Source organism: Sinocyclocheilus grahami, unplaced genomic scaffold (genome assembly GCF_001515645.1).
Source record: "Sinocyclocheilus grahami isolate Dianchi unplaced genomic scaffold, SAMN03320097.WGS_v1.1 scaffold233.1, whole genome shotgun sequence".
Classification (NCBI taxonomy): Eukaryota; Metazoa; Chordata; class Actinopteri; order Cypriniformes; family Cyprinidae; genus Sinocyclocheilus; species Sinocyclocheilus grahami.
In genome coordinates, this window is record NW_015505412.1 from 2,608,529 (window position 1) to 2,622,418 (window position 13,890).

General features: G+C 34.3%; 1 protein-coding gene across 1 annotated transcript in view; it reads right to left on the reverse strand.

The window, feature by feature from the left end:
* The window catches only part of LOC107597571 (neural cell adhesion molecule 1-like), a gene marked incomplete at its 5' end in the record, with an annotated part of 70,092 nt that extends 56,750 nt beyond the window's left edge, over window positions 1-13,342 (reverse strand). The window contains 7 exons of the mRNA XM_016288702.1: window positions 4,082-4,105; window positions 4,279-4,421; window positions 5,545-5,705; window positions 7,923-8,040; window positions 10,407-10,544; window positions 10,810-10,953; window positions 13,126-13,342. Of these exons, the coding sequence (XP_016144188.1) occupies window positions 4,082-4,105; window positions 4,279-4,421; window positions 5,545-5,705; window positions 7,923-8,040; window positions 10,407-10,544; window positions 10,810-10,953; window positions 13,126-13,342 (945 nt within the window). The remainder of the gene's footprint in view (window positions 1-4,081; window positions 4,106-4,278; window positions 4,422-5,544; window positions 5,706-7,922; window positions 8,041-10,406; window positions 10,545-10,809; window positions 10,954-13,125) is intronic.
* Between the last annotated feature and the right edge of the window lie 548 nt (window positions 13,343-13,890).

Consider the following 13,890-nt stretch of genomic DNA (forward strand, 5'->3'; position numbering starts at 1 on the left):
CAACTATTACAATCAGAAGATAAGATACGATTTGGGTCTCTTTGAGGGAGAAAACATTCATTTTAAAACGACAGGAAACTCAAGACACTAAAGGATTTCCATGCACATATGAACGCAGGTGTAATACATGACTCACAGCTGTGTAAAAGAGGGCACGGAGAAGATAGAAACTAGGGCTGGGCAAAAAATCGAATGCGATTTTCATGCGAATAGATAAGTAGAAAGTAGAAACATGCATCACGCGGAGCAAGAAGATCTAAAGCTCTAGTAAATATTTTCAATAAACCCTTCCCACATCCTCGAGCAAAAGAAATTGTAGCCATGACAATGAATTATTAAAAAGGCATTCCACATCTGAAGCAACCAGTAATATATTGTTGTGAGAAAAAAAAAAAAAAGTTTGTGCAACCAAGAAATTAAAAAAATCCCACTTCAAGCATGTGATGTTCTTTATAGCACTGTTGGAATAGCAAAGTCACACATTCAAAAATAATTAGCAGCGTTATGGCAATTTGCTTTTCACAACAAGTGACTATTAGAAACACTAACTGTTGATTGTCTTTACCAAACTGCACAGGTACAGTCAGCATGAAACAGCATTTGCATATAACTTGAGTAATGTGACATTTCAATAAAAGCTTGTTTCCACCGCAGGACAAAAAAATACAATTAAAAAAGCTAATTGCGACTTGCACTTGTGAGATATAAACTAGCAACTGTGAGGAAAAAAAATCATAATTACAAAATAAAAAGTCACAATTACCCATTTTATTTTTTTTATTTGGTGGAAGAAACAAACAAACAAACAAAAAAATGTAAAATCAGAATTGCGAGGAATAAGTCAGTTTATATCTCACAATTCTGACTTTTTTTGCTCAGAATTCAGAGTTTACAGAGTTCACAATTCTGACTTTTTCCCTTAGTACGCTGAGTTTACATTATCACAATTCTGACTTTTTTCTGAATTGCGAGAAGTTGCAGTTACCTTTTTATTTTATATTCTGTGGCAGTAATGGACTTCGACCCATTTCTGAGCGATACTGGATATGCAACAAGAAAGAATATGTAAAGTGGGATTTGATTTTAGCCAGCAAATGTTGAAATATTATTTGTTGTTGTGTACAGGTATGTAGTACATCACTGTTTGGTTGTGCATGTGAACACACTCAAAGCCTGATAGCTACTGCATTTGATTATTTATTTCTATTACTATTTTCCAGATGGACAACAAAATAAATCAAATAAACAAACAAACAAATCCACTTTACATTGATGAATCTTTTCCCACTGAAAAAAGATGAACGTGTTTTATAAAAGTAAATATTATCGATTTTGAAAGACAAACAAGAGAGACCGAAATTTTGAAAATAATATTTGTTGTGGTATATACAATAGTTCATCAGTTTTGTTGCACAAGCCTGACAGCAATTTAATAATTGATTTAGATTTTCCTGATGGACAAAACAACAATAACTAACTAACAGTTTTAAGCAGAGTGAGTTATTACATTTTTGATTAATTTTTCCCCTCTGGTATAACATTTTCTGATAAATCATGCCCAGGAATGTATATTAAGAAAGTATATAAAATCAATTTTGATTTCATTTTGCCTGAAAGACAATCAACAGAGACAGCTGGTCATATCTGATGCTGATACATAAAATGTTAAACAGCCAAAGTAACCTGCTAATCATTTTTGTAACTATGAAGAAATACATGGTGATCAGCACAGGCCAGTGAAGAGATGCTGGCAATCATGACAACCCAACACCCACATGAGATGAGCAAGGCTGGACAAGACGACACACAGGAAATGACAAAGCATTCCAATAAAGAGCTTATATAAAACATGCTCCTTCAGGAACACTGTGATGATAGTGACTCGGCACAAGCAAGATTAAGCTTATTTTTAAGGCTTCAAAATAGAAATCCTTTATTTTTTATATACCTCAAGGATAGAGGACAAAAGCTCTGTTCTAAAACCTTAGCGGGCGGCTTAACTGTCACTGAAACACAAACAGGGTTATTATCCTTAACTCCAAAAAAAAAAATGTGTTAATTGATATTGGTTGGTTGGATTGTGTTTAAACCTTCCTTGGCTATTTTCATGGTGAGTAACAAGTTGAAATAGTATAAAAGAGCAATTAAAAAATGTAGATTAAGTTTTTGAAGCTTGCGTTAGATAAAAACTCTAAAATGGATTCAGGGACTCTGTTAATTTTATTTTATTTTATTTTAGGCAGAGTAATATAATATCCTAAGAGAACTTAAACCAGCACAATTTAATAAAATATGTTTAAGACATTCTGGGCTGTGGCATATCAGTGGAGCTTCATTTAATAGTAGGAACTTGCTTGTGAGTGTTAATTGAAATAAAGTTAAAATAAAAATATTATATGAAAAACTTTTTGAAAAATGAAAAATATTGCCGTGGCAACTGACAGAAATGAGTTTAAGTTGAAGCACTAAAATGACTAAATAATACTGAACAAAATCTAGAACTGAAATAAATAGTTAAAAAATAATAATAATAATCATGAAAGTCAAAAACTGACTAAAACATAAAAAAATTACTCAAATAAACCAACGTAAAAATTAAAAAAAAAAATTATTAAAAAAAAAATTAATTACAAATATTAATGAAAAGCATGATAGTATAAATAACAAAAAAACACTGCTCATAAGTAATAATTTCAAATGTTCTTCATCAGCAGCACAATAGGCTGAACACAAATTTCACTTCTGTCAGTGCTGATAGCGTCGCGACAGTGCACCGACATATCGGGGTCAGTGTTGAGTAAAGTTATTTTTAAAAGTAATGCATTACAGTTTTGCATTACTCCATAAAAAAGTAACTAATTGAGTTGCTTAGTTATGTAGTTTATGTAAAGTAATGCATTACATTACTTTTGCGTTACTTTTGGTCACCTGGACTGGGCTTGCTTATTAATGTTTTTAATAACCAAAAACCCAAAAGTTCAATTTGAAAAAAGTGAAATTAAGCCTCAGGGTGAATGAAGTGCCTCTGTCTCTGCCCCTCACTCCCAATTTCTCTCAACACGGGACAGGAGAGGTGTCAATGAATAAATGGGAAAACAAAGTAACTTGCGTTACTTATTTGAAAAAAGTAACTCAGATATTTCATTGTAAATTTAAAAGTAATGCATTACTTTACTAGTTACTTGAATAAAGTAATCTGATTACGTAACTCACGTCACTTGTAATGCGTTACCCCCAACACTGATCGCAGCGTTGTGCCTCGGGCGTCCCGAGTTCAAGCCCCGGCTTGTGGACCTTACCTGATCTCGCACCCCTCTCTCTCCCACTTCACTTCCTGTCCTATCCAAATAAAGGCTAAAAACGGCAAAAAAACTAAACAAAACTAAATTCAATTCTCCTTTGATTTTCATTACAGCTTTACATTAGCATGCTGCTAAGCTAACAGTGCAATACTCTAACAAGCATAAAAAAAAGCACACACAAATACTTAGTAAAATAATCAATGTTTATTTCTAACAATACTTTGAGACTGATTTAAAAAAAAAAAATATATATATATATATATATATATATATATAATAACCTTTTCTTTCCGCCATCTTATTTATTTTTCACTGAGCTCATTGCAATACATTCTGGATTTTGATTCTCCTCAGAGTAAAAGTGGTTCTGCCTTAGAATCAGGTTAAAACGAGGTATCTAAGGCGGCAGAATAATTCATTTACCCAGTGTTTGGAGCAGCCTTAGCGCCTATGGTGTCTCGCAATGCAGCCTCTCTAGGCAGCTCACTAGGTTGTGGAACAGAGCAAATGTAAAGCAATTTTTAGAGCTCATCCATCATCACTTTTCCTGTCAGGAACGGTTGCAATAGTATTTCACCACCATGCAAGTCTTTTTCACATATCAACAACTGCAGATAGCATCACGACTTGAAGAACTTCAGGAAATCGAAACACCAGACAGTCAATTAGCAAACGTCTTGAGTATGCAGACAACATCAGAGACATTTTTGAAAAAAACACGGGAATATAGAAACAGATCTAAGTGGCCTGTTACTATACCTGACCTTTTGATCTCATACCTGATAAATCCTTTTTTGGTGCTCCTGCAGACAAAAAGAATTGTATGCATGAAACAGCCAGAGGCAGGTGCACCACGACTCCATCATTGAACTAGCTGCAGCCTGTCTGTACGACCGTGATCAACATGCTACTCTTCTAGCTCCTGGTCCCACTTCTATCCAGTGAGGAGACCCTGTGCCTGTGCGTTTGGGGTTACCTGCTCTCCCTCGGTGAAGACCCGGGTGCCGAAGCTCCACGTGATGGTGGGTGTGGGGTCTCCGGTGGCCTCGCATGTTAATGTGACCTGTTCATCCATTTCTGTTGTAGTCTGGCTTTCCAGATATGTGATTTTGGGTTTCACTGAGAGGACATTAATAGATATTAAAAGGACATTGTTTACATGGTTCACTGTTTACTCAACCTAATGACGTTCCAAACATTTTGTGCAACACAAAAGTAGATGTCTTGCAGAATGATAATTTAAATATGTGACCCTGGACCACAAAACCTTAGTCTTAAGTGTCAATTTTTCAAAATTGAGATTTATACATCATCTGAAAGCTGAATAAATAAGCTTTCCACTGTTTGTTAGGATAGGACAATATTTGGCTGAGATACAACTATTTGAAAATCTAAATCTGGAATCTGAGGGTGCAAAAATCTAAATATTGAGAAAATCGCCTTTAAAGTTGTTCAAATTAAGGTCTTAGCAATGCATATTACTAATCAAAAATGAAGTTTTGATATATTTACGGTAGGAAATTGACAAAATATCTTCATGGAACATGATATTTACTTAATACCCTAATGATTTTTGGCATAAAAGAAAAATCTATAATTTTGACCCATACAATGTATTTTAGGCTAGTGCTACAAATATACCCCAGCGACTTAAGACTGGTTTTGTGGTCCAGGGTCACATATGGCATGTAAAGACAAGTTTTGATGGCCAAGTTTCCATATCTTTTGCAAATTATTTTGCCAATTTTTGGACCAACAGAAGTGTGAATGAGATTTGACAGCAGCTTTCAGTCTATTTCTATTATAAGACTTGAAATATGGTCATATAAACTACAGTACTATTGTGGTGTTTTCTCGCCATTTTTAGAGCTTGCCGGCATCCATCACCATTCACTTTCAATGTGGAAGAGAGCAACGTGAACATTCAGATAAATATCTCCCTGTTTTGTTTTATTTCATTCAAAATGTGTTTAGGATTTGATAGAAATTCAAAAATTTTCCCATGTGAAACCTTTTCAAAACACATTTCAAGGAGGAAAGAAAACAGTTTGCCAAGTGGGCCATTTCTTTAAGGCATAAAACAATATATTCATGCCACTACACTTTGTTCTCTGCAGAATAAAACGGAATTATTATTTTTTTTTTTGTCATTGCTGAATTTTCAGTATGAACTTTCTGTCAAAAAAAGTGTGCTGTCAAATCTCTAGACTCCTGCGAGACGTCATCTCTCATGAATTCTTACCAAAGACTTTAAGACTAAGTTCTTGTTCGCTCTCCCCAGCTTTGTTCTTAGCAATGCATGTGTAATCTCCATCATCCAGCTTTGTCACTTCTAGTATTGTCATCTCAGAGCCGTCTTCATTGAAGTTGTATTTTTCGCCGCTCTCCAGTGGAACGTTGTTCCTGAGAGGAAATAAAGTACTAACATATTGAAACAATACAGCAATGGGAGAGACTAATCTGAACATTTTCTTTTCAAAGAGCCTGCTCTGCAAGGCATGCAAAATTCAGAGGAAAAATAGTTGGAGTGATTAACTAGGGGTTTTCAAACTTTTTAATGATGCAAACTCCAAAATATGATGACACCCTTTCAAAATTATGCTCTCTCTCTCTCTCTCTCTCTCTCTCTATATATATATATATATATATATATATAAGTGATAATTAAAAATATAATCATGTAATAATAGTATATAATATTATTAAATATAATTATTAAAAAATAATAATAATAATAATAATAGTAATAAAAACAACATATATTAAATTATTATATTACTTAATATTAGTAGTATTAATAATGATAATAGTAATAGTAATAATGATATCATTTATTATAATAAATTATACTGAATTTATAAAGACTAAAATATAAAGAAACAATTGAAACTGTATAATATATTTAGTTTAATAAAAACTATAATCAAATAAAAAATAAGAAATATTAAATAATTGTACTGAATAATAACAATAAATTGTTATTACTATTATGTTAAATTGTTGTACTGAATGTTAATAATAAAAAAAATTACACATTTTTGTGCATTAAATTAAGTAATTATAACAAATTTATAAAGAATAAAAAATATAAAGATATAAAAAAATATAATACTGTGTATAATATATTTTGTTTAATAAGAAACCATAATAAAAAATTATACATATTGAATATTTGTATTTAATAATAATAATAATAAAAAAATTATTATTATTTCCTCATTCTTTTTATTATTACTATTAAACCCCAGGCACAAGTTTGAAAACCAGTGTATTACAATTTCCTTTTAGATCCTGCTGCGTCAAAATATTATTTTTAATATATTTTTAAGTTACACATTTTTCCATACACCCCTATGTTTAATATTCACCTACTGAGATTTTACTGATTTAAAAAAACAAACAAAAAAAACAAAACAAAGAAAATTGGAAACTGTTAGCCAAACTCTACCTTTCATTCTACTTCTATTCGCCCCTCTATTAGTGGTCTTTGTGGAGACACTCTTGAATTCATGGGGTTCTTGACCACAGTGGTGATCCCTTGATTTAAGGTCAAACAAGTAATAAATATACCATAACCCTTGTCAGAGGAGAGGACCGGAGTTATTTTGAGACAAATAAACACCTCCTTCCCCCATCCCCCCTCCACGACCGAACAAAAGATCCTTGAGGCGTGTTGTATCATCCCGAGGGATTCGTGTCTCACACGCTCTCCTCCACGAGCAGAGAGAGTACGCACTCCCGCTGAGAACACGGTGATGGCTGAGGAGAGACTCACACTTTAATTACACATTTTTGTGTATTAAATTACGTAATTATAACAAATTTATAAAGAATAAAAAATATAAAGATATAAAAAAATATAATACTGTGTATAATATATTTTGTTTAATAAGAAACCATAATAAAAAATTATACATATTGAATATTTGTATTTAATAATAATAATAATAAAAAAATTATTATTATTTCCTCATTCTTTTTATTATTACTATTAAACCCCAGGCACAAGTTTGAAAACCAGTGTATTACAATTTCCTTTTAGATCCTGCTGCGTCAAAATATTATTTTTAATATATTTTTAAGTTACACATTTTTCCATACACCCCTATGTTTAATATTCACCTACTGAGATTTTACTGATTTAAAAAAACAAACAAAAAAAACAAAACAAAGAAAATTGGAAACTGTTAGCCAAACTCTACCTTTCATTCTACTTCTATTCGCCCCTCTATTAGTGGTCTTTGTGGAGACACTCTTGAATTCATGGGGTTCTTGACCACAGTGGTGATCCCTTGATTTAAGGTCAAACAAGTAATAAATATACCATAACCCTTGTCAGAGGAGAGGACCGGAGTTATTTTGAGACAAATAAACACCTCCTTCCCCCATCCCCCCTCCACGACCGAACAAAAGATCCTTGAGGCGTGTTGTATCATCCCGAGGGATTCGTATCTCACACGCTCTCCTCCAACAAGCAGAGAGTATGCACTCCTGCTGAGAACACGTTGATGGCTGAGGAGCGACTCGCACTTTAAAAGTACTAATGGTGTGTTTTTCTATTCCATGTCATCCAAAAAAGTGTTTCTCCTGGGGTGATTTTGTGAAAGAATATGGGCTTACCGTGCCCAGGTCACCATCGGCTCAGGAAATCCGTCAGCATCACAGGCCAGCAGGGTTGAGAAGCCCATGTCAGCGGTGCCATTCGTTTCCGCTTGACGGATTCGTATAGTGGGCAGGACTGAGCAGAAAAGAAAATTGCAGCTTTGATATGTGGTGCCGAATAAAACTTCTAAAGCTTAACCCTCTTAGCTACATACCATTTTTTTATCTACTTCAAAAAGAACACAAATATAATTAATATAGGTTTTTAATATATGTTTTTAAAACCGTTTTTACCTTAAGGCAACATTGTACCATTATGGAAAAAAAAATTGTTTTCCTACAAAATAAGAGTTTTATATATATATATATATATATATTTTAGGGGTGCAATGGTTCTCGGTACAAAATCAAACCGTACTGTTCTCCACACACGGTTCGGCATGCACTAGGACCACGGTTCAACTTAAATCTGACAATGTGATTACATATTATTATATGTAATAATATGCATATTATCTGTAATATGGTTTGTTATAGTTCGGCTAATGCATGTTTCTGTTGATGGATACAAATTCTGGCTTCCCAATACATTACAACAAGAGCGATGAGAGAGAGAAAAAAACAAACAATACGTGGCCAAACCAGTCACTCTTTAATCAACGCGAGTGCTTTATGCTGGAATAACTGTAATTTATGCCGTCATCACATGTTGATAGTGCAGGTGAGACCTGAACAGCACACGTTGCTATCCGTGTTTAAACTAAACTCATTTAAGCCTTGCCAATTTAAATATTAAAGAGCCAGAAGACGTGAACTCACGCCGTGAGAAGATCTGTGTGTTCGCTCATCCGAAGCGCGTGAACCCGCGTCTCAGAATGCACGCAAATATTAAGCTCTCTGTGAAGTATTGTGTTTGAATGGACAAATTCACACAAAAATTGTCAAAATGCCCATCTTGGTGAGTATCCTAGCAGACATAGTCAGCTGAACGTACAGTATCAGTGCACTGGATCAGTGTGTTCTCTTAAAGTGACAGCACTTTCTTAAAGTTAATCAAACAGCAACAACATGGAAATCTCTCACTGCTCTTGATTGAATGACTTTTGTAAATTTAATAAGGATTCATCTTTAATTTATACAATCAAATATGCAATGTTATTTTACATTTGATTTATTCCATTTCTGTACCTAAAAACTACGTTAGACCTACCTAAAAAAAACCTGAAAAGCACGGTTTATTTTATTATATATATATATATATATATATATATATATATATATATATATATTTCACACATGCATAGCCAAATCAATTTCAATAAAATATAATCTAACATTTAATCAGAAATCATGTTGTATATACACTTGTTGCCTTCAGGGAACAACCATTACAGAACAAGAAATTAGCACTTTATAGAAATTGAAAATGCCAGAATGTGAACCTCCTTGAATACGAATATAAATATATACATAATAAGGGGAAAAATAAGTAAAAGTATGTAATGTACAACTACAAAATTCTATTGACTCCATTATAGTACAATGTTGCCTCAAGCCTCAACGTGCACAGTTTCATAAACTTTTGATAATGTGTATTATATAAAGTTATTCAAATTACATCTTTACTCTTTCATAAATGTGGCTTTTGATGAAAAAGACAGTTACACTGTTCAAAGGTTCACTTTGATCACATTCACAAAGAGAATTTGGCACTGCAGCAAATCTGGCACATGCAGAAAAAGGAATCAAATTGGCTGCCAATGGATGATATAACCAATTTTTGTGTAAATATTTGCTGCTCCTCTCTTGATAAAAAGGAACTCACAAATTAAGTGCTGTATTTTGTTACTACGGCCTGCACTGTGGTCGCTCAAGCAGACTAAACAACAACATAAAGAGAACCTGCCAAGGAGTCAAATTGAACTCAAATTAGAAAACAAATAAACAGAAAGGCAGACATAAGAGGTGAAATTATATTACCGGGTTTACTGCAGCAAGGAAAACGACAAAGCAAATAAGAAAGAAATCAAAAGGAGATGAGAGAAAAATGTCTGTGGAGCAGCTTGACAACAGCTACTTCAAAAAACCGTCTGATCCTCAACACAAAACACTGAGCTTTATACACCAACACAGCTGCTGATCAAATACACATTTGTGTATTGTGTGTATATTGTGATAGATTCTTTTAGCTAAATCAAAAGAGCTTTTCTTAACCAGTTAGCACTATGCTAAACTAGTAGGCTAAAGAAATGTATAATTTGACCAATTAAGCTTGTAATCCAATTTAATGGGATTAATGAGCTATTTAAATTATGAGAATAAAAATCTAAAGAATGAAACAATGTAAAGCATTTGTATAATTTGTCATTTGAGACATGTTGTCTCAGCCAGTGGAATGGCTCTGGCGTCAAAGTGGGATCGGATTCTGCGGGGATCTTCTACCTCACCTGAAATGTCCAAATCCAGAGCATTACAGGTACAAAAAGATGAATAAGAGCTCACCGTTAACAACCACTTTAATGCTGCGGAAGTCAACCTCTCCTCGGGCTTTAATGCGGCCCTCACAAGTGTAGACACCCTCGTCGGTCTTCCTGATCCCTCGGATTTGGAGATGGTTGTTACTCAAAGTCCTGAAACGGACTGTGGAACAGAACAAGGGTGGAACAGATGTCTGCAAAATTGCGTATTAAAATCGCATGCAAAATGATCAATTTAACACTTTTTTTTCATCGGTTATCACAGGGATTAATAAAGTGCCACATTTCTGAGAAAGCAGCATTAGGCTGCACTAATGATCTCATCAATTTATTAATGAACGCAAACAGTGAGAGTTAAAGCAAAGCAAATCACACTTCTTATGTAACGCATTATTTTTCACATGTAAAGTGTGGAACTTTTGACGTACCATCTTTTTCGAACTGGATCTTTGCACCTTTGTATTTCCAGAGGACGGTGGGTGGAGGTGAGCTCATGACGTCACACACTATAATGGCATTGTCCCCTTCAGTGAACTCTTGAGGTGATGGGACATTTGTGAAGGTAATTTTTTCTGGAGGAAAAAACAGTCCAGCAACAACTGATTATGATGCAGCAATGATTAATTTTGTATTGTTGTAGTCTACAGCAAGGAACCAAGTCATCATCCAAAATAAAGTCTCCTCAGAAGCATGGGCTGCAACTTGTATTTTAAAGTGACTTAGAAATATATAGTGCATTTAACGCCAATCACGCAAAACATTTGGTTTTGTGCTAAATGGGTTCAAGTTTACTTTGTATAGTGTATTTCCATTTCACTTTAAATAAATTCATTTAGGCTTGACGTTTATAATAAATTTTTATAATGAATGCCACTATAGTTTGTGTTTGCTTTAGGGCTGTCAAAATAGTTGAAAAACTAAATTCGAATTTTGTACTTAAATATGATCAAAATTCGAGTTATATTCGAATTTAAAATGCATAATTTCAGTTAGGGGGAAGAAAAGCGTTTGGCTTCTCTCCTGAGGCCACAAGAGGGTGCATCAAGCAAAATATTACTAATGCACGTTTATTCAAAGCATAAGATAACATGACTATCTGTGAAAAAAAGTGCATAATTTTTTTTAATTGCTTAGACGACCTACAATAATGTACAGTATTTGAAAAATAATGTGTATTTTGACATTAAAGCATGTCAACATATTCTGTTACACCAAATACACAAAATAATGATCTTTAAAATAGCATCATATGACCCAATTAAAATGCACGTCCTTAATATATTTTAATAATGTAGTAACAAATTTTCATAAAAGCAACAAGGCACTCAAGGGTGTAATCCCTATAATCAACTTGCTTAATCAACTATAAAAAAACAGCATCATGTATGTATGCATAGTTTAATACAAAGGGCGGAAAGCCAATCACACAGAGTATATTTTTCATTTAAAAACATGAGATGCAGTGGGATGGGGGGGGGGAAAAGCATTCATTTTACATGGCTTTCTGAACATGTGATGAGATGCAAGTGCAACGGTGATAGATGTCCCTCTAGAAAATGCGATAAATATGTGTTCTGTGTGAACGGCTTGGTTTCAGTTTTGATGTAAACAAGATCTTCTCCGCATTGATGTTCTCTTTTTCCGCAGTATTTTCAATGAACAACGCAGCAATGCCGCATCTAGTGGCTTCAACTGGACAGGCTAACAAAAACATTATAATGCAACGACACTTACATCGTCATCGCATCTCGTGTACCACTGATAAGGCTGCCTCCTTAACGGACACCTAAAATTCGAATGCAACGTTTTTGCATTCGAATGTGGATTTTTATTTTAAATTCACTTTTTTTTTTTGACAGCCCTAGTTTGCTTTATACTTACATTTTTCATTCCTGTTCTGTTCTGAATACCATTCAAATTAAAGGATTTGTTGTTGAGTGAGGGGAATTAATATACATGTTTATAGTGTTTGTAAAAATTTAGTTTTATTTACTGGCATTTTACATTACGTTTACATTACATTTACTTGACTGATGCAACATTTCAGTTTTTTCTTTCTCAACAATGTAATTTTGACCCGGTGCGACTTGTGCCATTTATTTTCTGGAAAATACAATGAGCAGAAGCATAAGTGAACATTTTAACTGTTGACGGAACTAAAGAAATTGAGATGGAGACCCTCGAATGCAACGTTTTTGCATTCGAATGTGGATTTTTATTTTAAATTCACTTTTTTTTTTTTTGACAGCCCTAGTTTGCTTTATACTTACATTTTTCATTCCTGTTCTGTTCTGAATACCATTAAAATTAAAGGATTTGTTGTTGAGTGAGGGGAATTAATATACATGTTTATAGTGTTTGTAAAAATTTAGTTTTAATTACTGGCATTTTACATTACGTTTACATTACATTTACTTGACTGATGCAACATTTCAGTTTTTTCTTTCTCAACAATGTAATTTTGACCCGGTGCGACTTGTGCCATTTATTTTCTGGAAAATACAATGAGCAGAAGCATAAGTGAACATTTTAACTGTTGACGGAACTAAAGAAATTGAGATGGAGACCCCACAATTGGCACAAGGAATGTTCAGACCCTCTCCAACTAGTGTGCCAAACTTCATATGTTTTTCCCGTACAATACATAGAAAACGTGAATTTAAATTTGACATCACAACTTTAATTTTGCCATACTACTTCATATATTCTTCCAGCACAGATGAATCAAACATGTCATATCTTACGGTATATCTTCAGATTGACAGTGGCTTCGGCTTCCCGATCACCACTGCTGGCCACACATTTGTATGTGCCAGCGTTGTCAACCTTGGCGTTATAGATGGTGAGAGTGGAGGACGTCTCGTCATTGCGAATCACGCTGACATCCAGTCTGCCCGGCTCAATTTTCTCCCCGGTTGGAGCAAACCAGTCGATTTCCTTGGCCCCACCGATAACTACAACCCAAACCAAATAAACATATCAACATTAATGAGGTGATCTCATGAATTAAATGTGTCATCATATAAATCAATCTGTTAAACGTTAAGCTTGTGTAAACATCCACAAAGCAGAGGTGAATCAATCAAAAGCAAATCAGGCCTGGCGCGATTGAATTGTTTGCTTGAATTAGTTGGGATTAGGTGTCGCTGGCACAACAGCTGTCAGAAGGCACAACCTAAAACTTCAAGCGATTCTCAGGATACCAGTCTATTACCCAAACCAGTGGACCGTAGGACACAGCACTGGTGAAGCCTCTAGTGCTGAGAGCAATTATCAGAGCCGCTGTTCCATGCCTTTGGGTCTTCAAATGAAGCCCAGAAGAGTGGAACCAGGAAAAACGTTTTTCAAAGTGAGATATAGGCACACAAAGGTGTAACGTATTCCTCTTGTAGCCTTATTCACATGGATCTCATTTACGGAGTCCTCTGTGATATTTGCTGACATAGAACACCATCAGCAACATTAAAGTTGAATTCACTTTACACTAGTGACACTAGTACACTAGTGTA